The sequence below is a fragment of the Choloepus didactylus genome, chromosome 18 (genome assembly GCF_015220235.1).
Source record: "Choloepus didactylus isolate mChoDid1 chromosome 18, mChoDid1.pri, whole genome shotgun sequence".
In the NCBI taxonomy this organism is placed as follows: domain Eukaryota; kingdom Metazoa; phylum Chordata; class Mammalia; order Pilosa; family Megalonychidae; genus Choloepus; species Choloepus didactylus.
In genome coordinates, this window is record NC_051324.1 from 39,132,602 (window position 1) to 39,151,074 (window position 18,473).

At 47.1% G+C, this 18,473-nt stretch overlaps 1 protein-coding gene across 1 annotated transcript in view; it reads left to right on the plus strand.

Moving 5' to 3' along the window:
• The first annotated feature begins 3,934 nt into the window (after positions 1 to 3,934).
• TRIM25 (tripartite motif containing 25) overlaps positions 3,935 to 18,473 on the plus strand; it is a 29,305-nt gene continuing 14,766 nt past the window's right edge. Inside the window, exons 1-5 of the mRNA XM_037809282.1 lie at positions 3,935 to 4,764; positions 9,347 to 9,442; positions 12,639 to 12,872; positions 13,973 to 14,144; positions 16,332 to 16,397. Of these exons, the coding sequence (XP_037665210.1) occupies positions 4,168 to 4,764; positions 9,347 to 9,442; positions 12,639 to 12,872; positions 13,973 to 14,144; positions 16,332 to 16,397 (1,165 nt within the window). The 5' untranslated portion in view covers positions 3,935 to 4,167. The remainder of the gene's footprint in view (positions 4,765 to 9,346; positions 9,443 to 12,638; positions 12,873 to 13,972; positions 14,145 to 16,331; positions 16,398 to 18,473) is intronic.

An 18,473-nucleotide genomic window follows, 5' to 3' on the forward strand; every position in this document is an offset into this window, starting at 1 on the left:
ATAACTTAGGTGACCCTCATCTTTAAAATGGACACAATATATCTGTCTTTCAGGGTTTATAAGGACTATAAGATAATATCTGTGACTTGTCTAACACATAGTCCATGTCCCATAAATGGTAGGAATTACTAAGGCATTGACCTTTTTTTTCCATTTTTGCTGCCCACCTTGTGGCCAGTGTAAATTCCAATAACTTTTCCAAGACACTTTTCTTCTTTGCCACCGTCCCATCCCCTTTCTTGAGCACTTTCAGCCTCTTATCCACCCACTTTTATTATCATCTTTGGCTGATGTGTCCTCTAATTGTCTCTTCTTTTTATATGTTTTTTATTAAAAAAAGTTGTAGGTTTACAGAAAAATCATGCAGAAAATAGAGTTCCCATATATCCCCCTTATTATTAATACTTTGCCTTAGTGTGATACCTTTGTTACAATTAATGAAAGAATATTATTATAATTGTACTATTAACTATAGTTCCTAGTTTACATTAGAGTTCACTGTTGGACAGTCCTATGTATTCTTTCTAAAATTTTTTGTTCTAGTAACATAACATATATGCAACCTAAAATTTCCCCTTTTAACCACATTCAAATATGTTATTTCAGTGGTGTTAATTACATTCACAGTGTTGTGCTACCACCATCACCACTATCCACTGCCAAAACTTTTCCATCATACCAAACAGAAACCCTGTGCAATTGAAGCATTAACTCCCCATTCCCTACCCCGACCTTGGCCACTGGTAACCTGTATTCTAGTTCCTGATTCTATGAATTTGCTTAATCTAATTATTTCATATCAGTGAGCTCATACAATATTTCTCCTCTTGTATCAGGCTTATTTCACTCAACATGATGTCTTCAAGTTCCATCCATGTTGTCACATGTATCAGAACATCATTCCTTTTTATGGCTGAATAATATTCCATTGTATGGATATACCATATTTTCTTTATCCATTCTCACCTGATGGACACTTGGGTTGTTTCCATCATTTTGGCAATTGGGAATAATGCTCCTATGAGCATTGGCATGCACATATCTGCTTGATTTCCCACTTTGAATTCATTTGGATATATACCTAGAAGTGAAATTGCCAGGTCAAATGATAATTCTATACTTAATTTTCAGAGGACCTACCAACTGTCTTCCACAGCAGCTGCACCACTTTACATTCTCAACAACAATGAACGAATGTTCCTATTTCTCCATACCCTCTCCAACACCTGTAATTTTCTGTTTTCAAAATAGCAGCCACTCTAGTGGGTGTGAAATTGTATCTCAAGGTGGTTTTGCTTTCCATTAGCCTAATGGCTAACGATGTTCAGCATCTTTTCATGTGGTGTTTTGGCCACTTGTCGATCTTCTTTGGAGAAATGTCTATTCAAGTTTTTTTCTATTTTTAAACTGGGTTGTTTGTCTTTTTGTTAAGTTGTAGGATTTTTTTCTATATTTTGGATATTAAGCCCTTATTACTTATGTAGTTTCCAAATATTTTCTCCTGATCTGTAGACTATCTTTTTACTTTCATGATGAAGATCATGAGGAAGACCTTTGATGCACAAAAATTTTAAATTTTGATGAAGTCCCACTTATCTGTTTTTTATTTTGCTGCTTGTGCTTTGGGTATGAAGTCTAAGAAACCATTGCTTCACTCCATTTTCTTCTAGGTGTTTTATAGTTTTAGTTTTTATATTTAGGTCTTTTATCCATTTTGAATTAATTTTTGGGTATGGTGTGAGTTAGCAGTCCACCTTCTATCTCTCGCATATGGCTATCTAGTTTTCCTAGCACCTTTGATGAAGAGATTATTCTCGCCCAATTGAATGGACTTGGCATCCTTGTCAATGGCTTTCTCCAAATTCTGAGATGCTGCTCTCTGTTTATAACCTGGTCAGTCTCTGGAACTTTGGGTATCTGTGTGACACCAGAAACTCAGAGCTAGAGCTCAGCACTATGAATGTCAGTATTAGTGCATACAGCAACTGTTAAAAAAGCTGAAAAAGAGTCCAGACTTCAATTAGAGATATGAATGAAGCAGATATGGTTAGGACTAAGACAAATCAAGCCAAAGGGTAAAGGATGATACTATGTTTTAAAACTTCAACTTCCATGTGAGACAAGGGAAGAGATGTTTGTTTGGTGCAGGATCTATATTTTCTGTAGTACACTAAATAATTTGACTTGTAAGTCAGTTTATTTAAATACCATAATTACATGGAACTTTGAATAGGAAGTGAGACCTGGTAAGTTTGCGTAGGTTGGAGTGAAATAGAGATACATCCCAAAGTAGTTTGGGCAGAGAATAAAAATATATATGACGGGCCCCCCTGAGGAGTTGGGAGAAAATGCTGAAATGTTGGATTTCCCCACCTAGATTGTTGCTGATATTCTCACAAACATTGAGGACTGAGGGTTTGGTATGCCAAGCGCTCTATCTTGGGGCTTGCCCTTATGAAGCTTGCTACTGCAAAGGAGCGGCTAAACCTGCTTACAATTGTGCCTAAGAGTCTCACCCTGAGTGCCTCTTTGTTGCTCAGATGTGGCCCTCTCTCTCTCTCTAGCTAAGCCACCTCAGCAGGTGAACTCACTGCCCTCCCCCCTATGTGGGAACTGACTCCCAGGGGTGTAAATCTCCCTGGCAACACACGATATGACTCCCGGGGATGAATATGGACCCGGCATCATGGGATTGAGAACATCTTCTTGACCCAAAGGGGGATGCGAAATGAAACAAAATAAAGTTCCAGTGGTTGAGAGATTTCAAAATAGAGTTGAAAGGTCACTCTGGTGGGCATTCTTATGCACTGTATAGATATCCTTTTTTAGGTTTTAGTGTATTGCAATAGCTAGAAGTAAATACCTGAAACTATCAAACCGCAACCCTTGATTCTTGAAGATGATTGTATAATTATGTAGCTTACAAGGGGTGACAGTGTGATTGTGAAAGCCTTGTGGATCACACTCCCTTTATCCAGTGTATGGATGAATGAGTAGAAAAATGGGGACAAAAACTAAATGAAAAATACAGTGGGTTGGGGGGGGAAGATTTGGGTGTTCTTTTTTACTTTTATTTTTCTTTCTTATTTTTATTCTTTCTGGTGTAAGAAAAATGTTCAAAAATAGATTGGGGTTTTGAATGAACAAGTATATAATGGTACTGTGAACAGTTGAGTGTACACCATGGATGACTGTATGGTATGTGAATATATCTCAATAAAACTGAATTTTAAAAAAATCAATCGGCCATAGATGTGAATGTGCCACACACTTTTCTTGCACCCAGGCCAGTGGGGGGAAAAGGAGCTAAAAATATTAAAGGAAATAAATCTAAATAAACGATTAAAAAAAAAAGTCCAAACTCCAATATTATATTTCTTGTGTGTGAAAACCTTTGTTGAGCTGGGTGTGTCTAAACCCCAGGAAAGTAGAAATGAGATTTTAAAAATCATGTTAGATGGGTGGAATGCAAAGAAATCTCCAAGTTTAGCTCTGCATGCATGATAGACTGTGGGTCCCAGCCTTCAAGGATCTATGCCCTTTTGCCAGAACCCAGGAACAGGGAAGACAAAGGATTAAAAAAAAAAAAAAAGGGCAGTGCCCTTTGTCCTTAACTATTCCTACAACTGTTATTTTTAAAAAGGCCTTTCTGATAGCCAGATCAGCCCTGTTGGCGGCGGCGGCGGCGGGGGCATCTCTGGTCTTGGATGAGTTCTCCCAGGGAGCGGACTTTCTCCAGGAGCAAGTTTGTGCGGCAGCCAGACAGGACCCCGGTGGCTCTTTCTCCCGGGTGTGGGGCGCTCCACTCCCGTGCCAGTTTCCTCGTCCGCAGAGTGGCCACAAGAAACCTCCCGGTGGTCGTGAGGACGATCTGAACCCCTGGTGCCCCCGCGCCCATCCGCGGGAGCCGTCGGGGGCCCTCACGTCGCTGAGACTCGTCTCGGAGCGCCGCGGGCCCGAGGCTCTAACCTGCGGCGGCCGCGGGGGCGCCCGGGGAGCCCTCGCTCAGGGCCCCTCCCCCGCCGCGCGCCCCCACGTGACTTCCCGAAAGGCCGCGGGGCCCGTCCTTCCCGCTGCTCAGTTTCGTTTCCTCCGCGCCTCGGGTCGAGGGTGCAGGAGCCGCGGCGAGCGAAGCAGCACGTCCCGTGCCGTCTCCCCAGGAGCGCCATGGCGGAGCTGGTCCCCCTAGCCGATGAGCTGTCGTGCTCCATCTGCCTGGAGCCCTTCAAGGTGCCGGTCACGACCCCGTGTGGCCACAACTTCTGCGCTTCGTGTCTGGACGAGACGTGGTCCGTCCAGGGCGCGCCGTTCAGGTGCCCGCAGTGCCGCGCGGTCTACCGGACGCGGCCGCAGCTGCAGAAGAACACCGTGCTGTGCGCCGTGGTGGAGCAGTTCCTGCAGGTCGAGCTGGCCCGCGAGGCGGTCCCCGACGGCGGGACGCCGCCCGCCCGCTTGGTGGAGCGCAGCCCGCCCAGCCCGGTGGCCTGCGACCACTGCCTGAAGGCCGCGGCGACCAAGACGTGCCTCGTGTGCATGGCTTCCTTCTGCGAAGAGCACCTGCGGCCGCACCTCGACAGCCCCGTCTTCCGGGACCACCCGCTGCAGCCACCCATCCGGGACCTGCTGCGGCGCAAGTGCCCCCAGCACAACCGGCTGCGGGACTTCTTTTGCCCCGAACACGGCGAGTGCATCTGTCACATCTGTCTGGTGGAACACAAAGGCTGCTCGCCCGCGCCCCTGAGCCAGGCCAGCGCCGACCTGGAGGTAGGGGCTGTCGGTGAGGGGCAGAGGGGCAGCCCAGAGCAAGCTGGGTTGTGCAGATGGCCAGGCTGGTGGCATTTCAGCCTACCCTGGACCCCCTGGGGGAATTGGTCTTGCTGGGCCTGAGACGGGACCAACCACAGTGTCAGAGTAGAGAGGAGCTGGGACATCATCCAGCCCTCCCCCATCACCCGTCCCCACCCACCCATTTTACAGAGGAGACAGCTGAAGACACAGCGGAGGTCACTCATATGGTATTTAGTAGAGGGTTTTGAACATCAAATATGAGTCCTTGGGGGTTCCTCCAGCATCCAGGAGGTGGATTCATTGTTTTCATTTTACAGTTGAGGAAACTGAAGTCCAAGAAGTTGATTTAGCCCAATATAATACAGTAAGTGGCCGAGCAGGCAATAGGACCCGGGTTGGTTTGGCTGCACAGTTTGCAGTTTCTCTCCGTGGGCAGCCTCATGTCTAGGTCTACAGAGCACAGAGCATGGATGTTCCCGGAGGCTGGAGGTCATGGAAGCCAAAGCCTTTGGTGAACCAGAGTTACATTGACCAGGGACGGTTGTTATCAGAGGATGGAGAGGGAGGCCGGGCGGAGTCCCAAGAGTCCCTGGATATGACCCAGAGGGAGAGCCAACGCTGATGAGCCATGGCGTCCTCCGCCCTGGCTGCGTGACTTGGAGCACAGGATTTGGCTTCTGGGCCTGGATCCTTACTGGTTAAATGAGGAGGTGAGACTATGGATTCCTAAGGGGACTTCCAGATCTGTGGTCTTTTTAATGATTGCAGGAGGGTGGTGTGTGGTGGGTGGACTCAAGGAAGAGGCTGAAAAGATGTCATCAAGCCGCCTTGAGTTGCACATGACGCTAGTCTCCAAAGATGGCCTTATTGTATTTCGTTCTCATAGTACTGTCAGACAGAGCAGGACTGTCCTCGCGTTGTCCAAGGAGACACGAGGACTGGCAAGGTCAGGGGTGGTTTGTGGTCACACCAGGACCAGCGTAGGGCCTCCCTACTTGGGGCCACGGCCCTGGCCTGGCCTTGTCTGCTCCCAGGTCTGAGCTGCGCTCGTCTGGACCTCCTCCCTGAGCCTCAGATGCCAGACCTCAAAGGCACTTCCTGCGAGTTGACCTCCTCTGAGGTCCAGCCATCCTAGGAGCAACCACCTGAGTGTGGGCCAGTTATAGAAGAGAACCTGCCCTGCTCTGGCGTGTATTAGCTGTGTGGTTTTGGACAAGTCATTATGGTTCTCTGAGCCCCAGCTCCCTGTCTGTCAGATAGGACTGAACTTTCCTCCCCCTCTCCAGGGGTGGCCGGGAGCCTCGGAGAGGTGAATCTCAGAGAGGTGAGCTGCATGGAAAGTGCTTTGTCTGCAGGGCCCAGTGTCAGGCGATGCGGCTGGTTACCTGGCTCCGGCCAGAGCTAGGGGTTGAGAGAGACCTAGGTTTGAATCCTGACTGCTCTTCCTAGCTGGGAAATCATAACGTGAGGATTAAATAAGGCAACACATAAGCAGTGTTTTACAGTAAAAGCTCTCTGAGAGCTGCCACTATCCTCTCTGTTGCTCAAGCCTAGGGAGAGAAGCACTTGCTAAGCCGAGGGAGCTTTTGGGCAGCCCCCCTGGGGGTCAGGCTGCCCAGATCTTCTTTGCTTCAGGGTGCACGGGCCTGCGGGCAGGACTGGGGCAGCCTGGCTCCTGCAGGGAGGCTCGTCTAGAAGTTCCTACCCTTGGAGGCGGAAGCCAGCAGGGGTAGGAGGTGCCTCCTCCTCCTGGCTGGGAGCCACAGCTCTCATTTGGCCTCCCAGCCCAGAGCTGGAGTCTGCTTCTAGTTTATTGTGTCCTGTACATGCTTTTTATCCTTGAAACCGGCCTTCCCTGACCCCTCTCCCTGTTTTGCTTTGGTTGTCCTGCCTTGCTGAGTGTGTTAACTGGTCTGCTTTTTGAGTGCTGGCTGCCACTCATTACTGATGGTAGAGCTGGCCCCAACTGGGCAGTGCCCTGGCCTTGAGTGGTGGGTGCAAGATTGAGCTCAGGACTTTGGTGGCTGAACATGGAGGATGGAAGTCCCCATGAGTCGGTCTGTGAAAGGATCTCAGAACTTCAAAAGAGTTCTCTACCCTGGTCAAAGCCGTTGGGTCACTGTCCTTTTGTCTGGAGTCTTGTGGACCCCTGGCCACAATCAGGACTGTCATCTGTCTTTGATTAATGGCGGGTAAAGTCTATCAAAGTACAGGGCTCACAGGTACAGTACTGAAAGCACCATTGGAGGTAAAGCAGTTGGCAGCCTCTAGGTTTTGAGGTCTCTTCCATCCCCCAAACCCCATGAGGCTGCATCTGCCTGGGCCTGGCCATCTGCCTTTGGCCCACAGTTTATCTTGGACACTGTTAGATACCAGGTCAAAGTGCGTTGTCACAGAGGACAAGCCTGAAACATCATCAGTGACTTGCATTTCAGGGCCCAGTTAGCATGGCTTTGGTCCCTGCTCCCCTGCCCTTCCGTGTGACTGTCACTGGGTTGTTCAAATCTAGGATCAAGGTCAGGTTCAGCCCCAAATATTCTGGGTGGACTAGGAATAGGAAGGTAGAGGGCAGGACCAGAGTACGTTGAGCCAGCTAGTTAGGGGAAGTAAATTTTTTTTTCTAGAAATTTCCAGTTTGGTCAGCTTGGGCACATGTCTTTAATTATAACACCTTGATCTAAGCTGTGCTGGTTAATAGAGTGACCTTGGGCAAGTCACTTAATCGTTCTGTGCCTCAATGTCTTCATTTGTAAATTGGGGGTATTCAGTCCTTCCTTCCTCAGGTTCTTAGCTTTGAATAAGAACATGGAAAGCACAATACATGGAAAGCACTAGATTGGTGCCTGGCATGTAGCAGGTACATGATAAAGGTTAATTGCTGTTACTGTGGTGGTGGTGGTGGTGATGGTGGTGGTGGTTTTCCTTCTCATTTTGGCACCCCAACATTTCATGTGGGCTGAGGGTGGGAGGCTCAGATATTGCTTATAAAACGTATTGAAATCATATGAGGGCTAGCACGATATTATCTTCCTTCATAATTTCCCTGTGTTCCTGGAGGTGGCTACGGGCCCAAGGATTCCGAATCCCCTCAGTTCAGTTCCAGGGATCAAGCTGGTTTGCAGCTGGGCTCCAGCCCCTGCAGGCTGGTCAGCTGCTAGTTCGTTCTTATTCCTAGGGGCAGCCCTTGGTGGTCTCATTCTAGTGGGCTTACCAGGTAAGCCGTGGACTCTAGTTGTGGTCCCTCTGGTTCTGGAGGCTGTCAGAGGCTCTCTCAGTTGTCTCTGGAATTGACAGAAGCACCTGGGGAGAACATCCCTGGGTGCCAGGCTTGCATGTCTGGATTGCTTTCTCTCAGATCTTGGCTCTGTAATCTTTCCCTGCTTCGTTAGCTCTCCAGTGCCCTTAAGGGGATTTTTTTTTTTTTTCTTCTATCTTCTCTACGGTTTTGGTTTCTTGCAGAGGGATGGGAGGGTGGTCTGAATGACCTGGCCTACCATTACTGAAGCAGCTGTCCCAGCTCCTTCTGTCTCTGTGTGAGCTCGATGCCCCAGGTGTCCTCACTTCAGTGTCATCAGCTATAAAATGGGTGTCTTAGTTTGCTAATGCTGCAGAATGCAAAACACCAGAGATGGATAGGCTTTTATAAAACGGGGGTTTATTTAGCTACACAGTTACAGTCTTAAGGCCACAAAGCGTCCAAGGTAACACATCAGCAATCGGGTACCTTCACCGGAGGATGGCCAATGGCGTCCAGAAAACCTCTGTTAGCTAGGAAGGCAGCTGGCGTCTGCTCCAAAACTCTGGCCTCAAAACGGCTTTCTCCCAGGACGTTCCTCTCCAGCAAGCTTGCTCCTCTTCAAAACATCACTCCCAGCTGCACTCTCTTTCTCCCCCCCCCCCCTCCCCGAGTCAGCTCATTTATATAGCTCCACCGATAAGGGCCCACCCTGAATGTGCGGGGCCACGCCTCCATGGGAACATCTCATCAGAATCATTGCCCACAGCTGGGTGGGGCACATTCCAAGCAAATCCAACCATCACCAAAACGCCTGCCCCACACAAGACCACAAAGATAATGGCATTTGGGGGACACAATACACTCAAACCGGCACAATGGGTAATAGTGAAAAACTCATAAGAGTCCAAGGTGACATTGAGTGTGTCCTTTCTAAGATCCAGGCATTGTGCTGAATACTTAGATTATTTCATTTACTCATCCCAAAACAGCCCTGGGAAGTGGGAAACGTTATCATCTCTATTTGGTGGCCATGGAAACTGAGGTCAGAGAATATTGCGCAGCCGGGGATCGGTACTTGAACCCTGGTCTGTCCGGCTCCAAAACCTGTATTCTGAGCTCCTTTACTGCACTGTCCCCCCAAAAGGATGAAGGAAGGCAGTAAATGTGAGAACTCTTTGAAAAGCTAAAAGCAGGCGAGCACTGGGGTGGAAGCATCACCTGTTGGGTGGATGGGTTCGATTCAGGGGGCGCCCCTGCTGTCTTTCCGGTGCAGGTGGGGAGGCTGGGCTGCTCTCTCACCTGGGTTGGTTTTCTCGGCAGACCAAGCTGAAGAATAAACTGTCCACCATGTGCAGCCAGATCAACGGTGCATCCAGAGCGCTGGACGACGTGAGAGCCAGGCAGCAGGATGTGCGGGTGAGCGATGGCTGTCACCGGGTGAGCGATGGCTGTCACCACCAGCCCTGGGCCCTCGACGGCCTCCAGGCAGTGCGGGCTCGGCTCTGGCCGTGAGAAAGGCTGGTGTTGGCTTCATTCGCAAGTGTCAAAGTTAAACTGACCAATGTGCAAAAAGCTGTGTGCCCAAGGGAAATCTTTTGCAGCCCCAAATTGAAAACTACCTAAAAGCCCAGCCTTGGGGGGAGGGGGAGAGTGTCAGGGGTAATTAAAAATTAGGGTTAGAAAATGTAGTAATATAGAAAAATGGTTATGATATAAAGCAGGAAAAAAGAAAAATAAAAAAACAGGAAGCAAAGTAGTTGCAGCCATTTATAAAAAGGAAGATTGAAAGTAAAAATCCAGGTGTTGTCCAGGCCGTGCTTCCTCTGAATCCTCCAGGGAAGATCCCTCCTGGCCTCTCCCAGCTCCTGGTGGCTGCGTCACGTCACTCCAATCTCTGCCTCCGTCTTCGCAGGGCCTTTCCCCCTTCTCTCTCTGTGTCGTCTCTTCTCTTTTATAAAGACGCTTATCATTGGATTTGGGGTCAACCTCTGTAATCCAGAATGGTCTCACTAAAGATTTTTAACTTAATTACATCTGCAAAGACCCTTTCTCCAAATAAAATCACATGGACAGGTTCCAGGGTATGGACATATCTTTTTGGGGGGCCTCCTTTTGACCCATGACAGGACATATAGGGAAAAAGACTGGAAGGAAGTACAGTAAAAGGAGAGCAGTAGCAGTATTGGAGGGATAGAATTAGGGATATTTCCCCCTCTCTTTTTTAAATTTTTGTACAATAAAGTTACAGTGCTTTTATATTGAAAGAAGATTTCTTTTTTAAAGGATCTTGTCCTGGAGCTGCAGCACCCAGTTTTTATTGTGGCAGCTGTGCCTTTATTAGACAACATCTGGGTTAGAAACCAGCTCTGTCAAATACTAGTCTGTGTGACTTTGGTCATGTTGGCAGATCTCAGAGCCTCAGTTTTGTCCTCTGCACAGTGGAGTCACAACTTTTCTTTCTGAAGCTGATTATGAGGCCTAAATGAAAGGAAGCTTGTGAAAGTACCTACATTGGATAGGGGACAGGCTAAGCTGCTGTAACAAAGGTGCCCCTACAATTTAGAGGCTTAAGTAAGATGGTTTATTTAGCTCACTGTGACTGTTCAGATGCAGACGTGAGCAGCCCAGGCAGATGGGATGGCTCCGTCCCCTGTGATTTTTCAGGGATTCAGGGTCCGTCCGTCTTACTGCTCCAGCACTCCATAGAGTGTTGTCCTCATCTCTTTGGTTGAAGTTGGGTCATCATTACATCTGTGTTCTAGCCTGTAAGAAGAAGGGTGGGGAGAAAGGGGAGGGTGAGCAATTTCCTTATTTTTTTTTTTTTTTAATTTAACTTTTATTAAAGAAGTTGTAAGGTTACAGAAAAATCATACTGAAAATACAGAGTGCCCATATATGCCACCTCACACACAGAGTTTTCCCTATTATTAACACTTTGCATTAGTGTGATACCTTTATTACAGCTGATGCAACAATATTATAATTGCATGTAGTTTCCATTAGCATTCACTGCGTTATACAGTCCTGTTTTTTTTTTTAATTTTCTAGTAACATACATACAACCTAAAATTCCTCCTTCTAACCACATTCAAATATAAATTTCAGTGGTACTAATTACACTCACAGTGTCTTGCTTCCATCACCACCATCCGTTGCCAAAACTTTTCCATCATTCCAAACAGAAACTCTGTACCAATTAAATATTAACTCCCTATCTCCCACCCAGGCCCCTGGGAATCTGTATTCTAGTTTCTGACTCTGCGATTTAAGCAGTTTCTTTTTAAGCAGGTGACATGGCATTGCATACATGACTTCTGCCCACACTGGATTGTCAGGAGCTTAGTCACATGACCAAGCCTGTCTGCAGGGGAGGCTGGGAAACGTGGCCTGTGTATCTGGGCAGCCATGTGATCAGCTGAAACACCAGGAGAAAGGGGACAATAGGGGACATTGGCAGTCACATTGGAGGTGGCAAAGTAAAGCGTTAGATAAATAGTTGAATTCATTTTGTTTGTATACTTTCTCTCTCATGTGTGTTTCTGTTTGTTATTTTTGATTCTAATCTATTGAGGTTACCCAAGATGTAAAGCGAAATTGCAGCTTCTAGAGCTGTGCTGGCCAACAGAAAGATAATGCGAGCTTCAAGTAATTTTAAATTACTTTGAGTAACACATGAAATTAATTTTAATAAAACATCTTATTTAACTCAGTATATCTAAAATATTATCATTTCAAGATGAAATCAGTCTAAAAAAGTGTTAGTGAGATATTTTACATTCTTTGAAAGCCAGTGAGTATGTATTTTACCCTTACAGCACATCTCAGTTTAAGCTAGCCACATTTCAGGTGTTCAGTGGCCACATGTGTGTGGCTATGGTATTGGGTATTCTCTAGAATTTTTCTAAAGCTGCTTCATGCCCTTTCTTTGAAAAAAAAAATTACCCATGTACTGCTTCCCAGCTTAAAAAATAAAATATCACCAATGTAGATGAAGCCCCTGTCTGCTTTCCCTCTCTCCAGCATTCTCTTCCAGCATTAACCAATATCCTGAATTTTTTCATTAATTTCCATGTATGTCTTCATACTTTTATTATATATGTATGCCATTCTTTAACAATAAATACTCCATTCTGCTTCTTTTTAAGCTTTATATAAAGAGCATCATAGTAAATGTATTGTTCTCTGAGTGGTTTTTCCCTCATGAAGATTTGTCCATGCTTGGCTCCGATGCATTAATTTTCATAACCATTTAATATTCTGTCCTCTGAATAGCCCACTGGATCCTCTGTATCCAGTCTTGTCTTGATGGACAGTCAGGCTGTTGCCAAGATTTTGCAGTTTCAGACAGTGCTGCTTGTGAACATTGTCGTGCATGCCTCTGGGGCAGGTGTTGAGCATTTTTCTAGGGTATATTCCTAGGGTTGGGGTGGGTGGGTCATATGGCATAAACACCTTCAAACCTACTATCTCCTGCCAAATTGCTCTCCAAAGTGGTTGTAATCAGCTTGGACTCCCACAAAGTACACGGTAAGAGTTCCTACTGCTGCACATCTCATGAATGCTTAGCATTTTCGCCAGTCTAATGGGTACCCTCTTGTCTTGGCCCCATTAGGAGGCTGCAAACAGGAAGCTGGAGCAGCTTAGACACGAGTACGTGGAAATGAAGGCTGTCATTGATGCCTCAGAGGCCAACTCTTCACGAAAGATAAAGGAAGAGGAGAAGAGGGTCAGCAGCAAGTTTGACGGCATTTACCAGGTCCTCCTCAAGAAGAAGAGTGAGATCCAGTCTCTGAAGGAGGAGATTGAACTTGCCCTGGCTAAGGGGGATGAGTTTGATTTTCTGGAGGTGGGTCTTGTTGAGGGCAGTCAGTCCTGTTCAGTCTTCTCTCTGCCTCACGTCAAGATGTTGACATGGTTTCAGGAGGGCCCTCAAGGAGTTTTTTTTGCCAGATTGGGCTGAAAGGGTTGCTGGACGCATCCCTAAGACACAAACTGTGTAAGCAGCTTGAAACAACATGCATTTATGATCTCGCCGGTTCCCGGGGTCTGGAGTCTGGGCATGATTTGGTTGGGTCTTCTGCTTAGTGGCTCCCAAAGCTGCAGTCAAGGTGCCAGCCAGGCTGTGTTCCTTTCTGCAGCTTATGGAACCCTTCCAAGCTCCTGTGGTTGTTGGCAGAATTCAGTTCCTTGTGGTTGTAGGACTGAGGTCCCTGCTTCTTGTTGGCTGTCAGCTGGAAGCTGTTCTCAGCTCCTAGAGGCCCCCACAGTTGCCACGTGGCCCCCTTTCAGATTGGCAGCTTACTTCTTCAGAGCTAGCAGGAGAATTTCTCCTTCCAAGAAGGCCCAGGACCTCTTTTCAGGGCTTTTGCCTGATTAAGTCAGGCCCACCCTTTTGATTTACTCGAAAGCAACTGCTTTTGGAACCTTAATTACGGCTGCAAATTTTTTTCACCTTTGCCATGTAGCATGATCTAATCATGGGAGTGATACCCACCTACACTCAGGTATATGGGGCTTGCATAACAGGAGTAGGAATCTTGGAGACCATCTTAGAATGTTGTCTCCACCTTCTTCCTCCCACCCTCTTCCCCAGCCCCCTCCACCTTTTCTGACTCCATGCTCCTCAGCATGGCCCACAAGTGCCTTGGTGACCAGGCCTTGTCTATGCCATTAATTGGCAGAGTTCCTGGCAGGCCACTTGTCACTTCCAGACCTCAGTTTCCCCCTCTGTAAGATGAGAGAGCTCCATGGTCCCTTCCAGCTGCAGATCGCTACGTTTTAAAGTGGCATTTGAACCTGTGGCAATTTCTGACCTGTAATTTGAAAAGGTCGATTGGACTTAGCACCCGTGGGCACAGGAATCTCCTCCCTGGGAGCATGAGGACTGAGCCCAGGCAGGCTCTGGCTTCCCAGGAGCTGCCACACTAACCTTCTGGCTTATTCCAGAAAGCATCAAAACTACAAGAAATCTCAACAAAGTCGGTCTACATCCCCAAGGTTGAGCTGAACCATGAGCTGATAAAGAGCATCTATCAGGACACCTTAGACCTCAAAAACGAGCTGAAGGGGCACATCAGGAAGTCCCAGGAGAAGAAGCCTGAGGAGTTCACCATCCCAGGTAACCATTAGCAACCCCCTTGTACCCCCGTTGGGGAGCCATGATACCAGATGGGTCCCTTCAGCGTCTTGGAGGGTGGAATGGGATGGAAATGGTGTGTGTGTGTGTGTGATCTAGAGCATTTGGGCTTGGCTTTCAGGGGTCCTGAATTACAGCCACCCTCCATGTGAGGGGGTGGTGAGGAGTCTTTCCTTCATCCTGACATTATAGCCATCTGTTCTAGTTTGCTAATGCTGCCGGAATGCAAACTACCAGAGATGGATTGGCTTTTATAAAAGGGGGTTTATTTGGTTACATAGTTACAGTCTTAAGGCCATAAAGTGTCCAAGGTAATGCATCAACAGTCGGGTACCTTCCCTGGAGGATGGCCAATGGTGTCCAGAAAACCTCTGTTAGCTGGAAAGGCACGTGGCTGGTGTCTGCTCCAAAGTTCTGGTTTCAAAATGGCTTTCTCCCAGGACGTTCCTCTCTAGGCTGCAGTTCCTCAAAAATGTCACTCTCAGTTGCACTTGGGATATCTATCCTCTCTCACCTTCTCCGGAGCAAGAGTCTGCTTTCAATGGCTGTCCCCAAACAGTCTCTCATCTGCAGCTCCTGCGCTTTCTTCAAAGTGTCCCTCTTGGCTGTAGCTGCTCTTCAAAACATCACTCACAGCTGCACTGAGTTCCTTCTGTTTGCCAGATCATTTATGTGGCTCCACTGATCAAGGCCCACCCTGAATGGGTGGGGCCACGCCTCCGTGGAAATTATCTCATCAGTGTTATCAACTACAGTTGGGTGGGGCGCATTTCAATGAAAAAACCTAATCCAAACGTCCCAACTTAATCCCCACTGATATGTCTGCCCCACAAGATTGCATCAAAGAATATGGCTTTTTCTGGGGGACACAATACATTCAAACCAGCACACCATCCTTCCTAAAAAGTTTCTGGGGGCCTGGTGGACAAGTTTTCTGGGCTTTCTGGGCAAGTTTTTTTTTCTCTGTGATCATCTTGGAGACTGTTACGGGTTTTGAGTGGAATCTGAGTTGTCAGGGTATTTGGTGGGGGAATGGTTAGTTTTGAGGTCAGAGAAACCTGGAATTCCTCCTTGACTCCTCCTTTCCTTCTTTCCCATAGCGAATCCATCAGCAGCTTTTGCTTCTTAAATATTTCCTGACTCAGTCCACTCGTCCCAGTCCTAGCCGTCACCAGTCTACTCTCAGTTGCCATCACCTGTGCGCCACGACTGTGGCAGTTTTCTAAATGGTCCTTCTGCATCTGCTCCTGCTGCAACTTTTCAAGGTGCAATTCTGATCTCCTGGAACCTTTCCCCTCACCCTGTTAACTCCTTCTCACCCTTCAAAGCTTGGTTGAAACCTTACATTTCCCTGCAAGTCTGCCTTGTCACCACTCCCACTCCTGAGACCACAGCAGGTCATAGGAGCCTTATCATCCCTTTGGAGCCCTTCTCACATGTCATTTTACTCTTCCTTGCGATTCCTGTCTGTCTCCCTCACCAGCTTGTGATCTTGGTGAGGGTAGAATCTGTGTCTAGTTTTTGTTGTTGCTGCTGAACACTGCTCTGCGGGGCTTAGCCCACATCCCAACATGTGGAAGATATTTGTTATGTAACCCAGGGAATGGGCTTGAGTGGCAGCCAGCTGAGCATCCTTGCAGAATCACCTCTGAAACAGGCCATGGTGTGGTTCCATGGCTAGTTGTGTGTGAAAGGACTTTGTACAGGGTGAAGCTGTTGATGGATTAGCCGTGCAGGTTTGTTTTCTTGCTGTGTCTGTGATCAGTGGTCTGGGGGAGGAGGGATGATGGATTAGCAGTGGGAAAGGAACTAATGTTGATTGAGCATCCACCACATGATCCCATCGTGGTCTTGCTCAGTGGTCACATCAACCCTGCAGAAGGTGGAATATCCCTGTTTACTTTTGAAGTATCTGAAGCTCAGAGAGGTCATGGAGTAACGGTGGAGAAAAGACTTGGTCTCAGTTACATTTTGCACCAGAGAAAAGAGGGAACACACCGAGCTGACCCATCTAGTATGTGGTTTCTAGCTCTTGTAAATGGTAGGGCACGGAAGATCAGTGGAAATGGCTGTCTGTGTAAACCCTCTACCTGCTCATCCATGGCAATGCTGGCTGCTGGGTTTGGAGGGTAAGAGCCACATAAAATAACCCCTTCTTCTTTGGCCCAGGTGACCCTGGAGAGTATGTCCCACCATCCACAAACAAAATGTCACACCCTGGGAAGAAGGTCCCAAGTAAGTAACCTACCACTGTCCCCATGGTGATGTCATGGCTGTGGCTGCTAGGCTCTGTGGGTGGGACACTCCCGGGTTTCCCTGCTCCTTCCAGACGAGCACAGCCCATTGCAGGCCATGGTGGGGGGGGGCTCAAGTCTGCTCTGCAGAAAAGTTTGGCTACAGCCCACAGCAAGTAGAAGTAGAAGCTGTGGCAGAAGCTCCACTGGGGTCCTTAGGAGGGCTTACCCATCAGTATTAGGTATTTGTCTGGAACAGCAAGTTCACCAAAGCTGGCTTGTTTCAAGAAATCTTTACTACAATAACTTTCTAGAACTTAGGAAGAGGCTGTGGAAGAGTTTGATGGTCCCAGTAGCTCAGTGCTCTTCAGTCTTTGCACTGTAGTGTGCTTTGTGCTTCTGCTATTGCAGTGTTTCTCAACCTCTTCCCAACACCCAGAGCTTTTTCAGGCATTTTTATTTTCCTAATTGCTCCTTCCCCCCATGGAATTTTAATACCAGAGATACTGTGTATCTGTTTATATGCTGTGCTTTGTACATAAAAAGAGTAAAATTTTTTCACTCCCCCACAATCAATTTTTATCCCATTGGAGGTGGTATCACTGTCATTGAGAACACATGTTCTGTTGGTACGTGGGGAGGGTAGGGAGAATAATGATCCTCGGTTTCCTCCTGCATCAGATTTGTACAGTGGTGATATTGACACCACAGGGTTATTGTGAGTGAGGTTGCAAATGGAACACTGATTGCAAAAGCACTTCATAAACCATAGAAATGTCATTGAAAATTTCAGTTAGCTGTTACTGTTTCCCTAAACAATAATTATAAACCAAAGGAGTGATATCCCCATACCAGTGGTTGGTTGGGGGGGATAAAAATACTCCAAGTTTTTGTTCATTTGTTTGTTTTTAGTGTTTGGGTTGTCTTTAAGAGGCAGATGTGTGCTGTCAGTCTCCAAATGGGAATACAGACCAGAGGAAGGAGCTCTCAGCTTAGCTGGGAATTTTGAAGGGCATTTTGGGTGAAAAGGGAATGAAAGAGTAAATGAAAAGTACCAGAAGCCTGTATCCTTCTTAAGCGATACCTCCCCTGAAAGCTTCCTCACCATTGCTCCAAATCATTACCACCACTGTGCACATGTTCTCCCCATTAATAAGCTGTGGATGCTGGACCATCAGGCAGGCCTATTCCCTAGGGAGGTGTTACCCTCCTGTCTCAGCAGAAGAATAAATTGCTCCATGTCCTGGACCTTGAAAATAGTTGGGACCATGAAAGCTAAATTCTTGAGTGAAGTGAGGCTCCTATGTGTTGAAAGTGGCTCAAAATACATAGACTGAAAGTGATGTTATGGGAGGTGGTGGAGTAGGACGCTCCAGGGGTCGGTCCCTCCACTGAAATAATCATTAAGCTGGAAAAAGAGATCAGATTCAATGAATTTGACTTAGATACTTAGAGCAACCTGGGGAGTTCTTGATGAAGGGAGAGGGTGCTGAACCTCAACATTTAAGGAAGTCTATGTCAGGTCACAGGCTGAGCAAAGAGAGAGCGGAACAGTACTGCAGTGACCACGCACACACTGTAAGGAATGCAGAGGTTGCAAAAATAGTTTGGAAAAGTCACTCTACAAGTGCATGACTCCAGCCCTTAACAAGCAACAAAAGCTCTCCCTGAGACGGAGGAGAACCGATTTCCAGTTGCCACATTATTGCACTTAAATGTCTGCTTCTCAGCAAAAAATTACGAACAATACAGAGAAACAGAATATGACTCATTCACAGGAAAAAAAGAATTTGACAGATGCTATCCCTAAGGAAGTGCAGACATTGGAATTACTAGTTAAAGGTGGTAAATCAGTTGTCTTAAAATGTGCTCAGTGAAAAACTGGTCAACCAAGATGGTGGCATAAGACGCTTCCGGGCAGTGCCCAGCCATAGAATCTTTGAACAGCTTGCTCAAACTGGCAGAGCCGTCTTCCTCAGAGCTCCGATAAACAGTACTGCAACCTCTGGAATACTGGGGGAGTGCAGAGTCAAGAAAAAGCAGCTTGAAAAATGGTAGGTGAAGCTTCTGGTGCCAT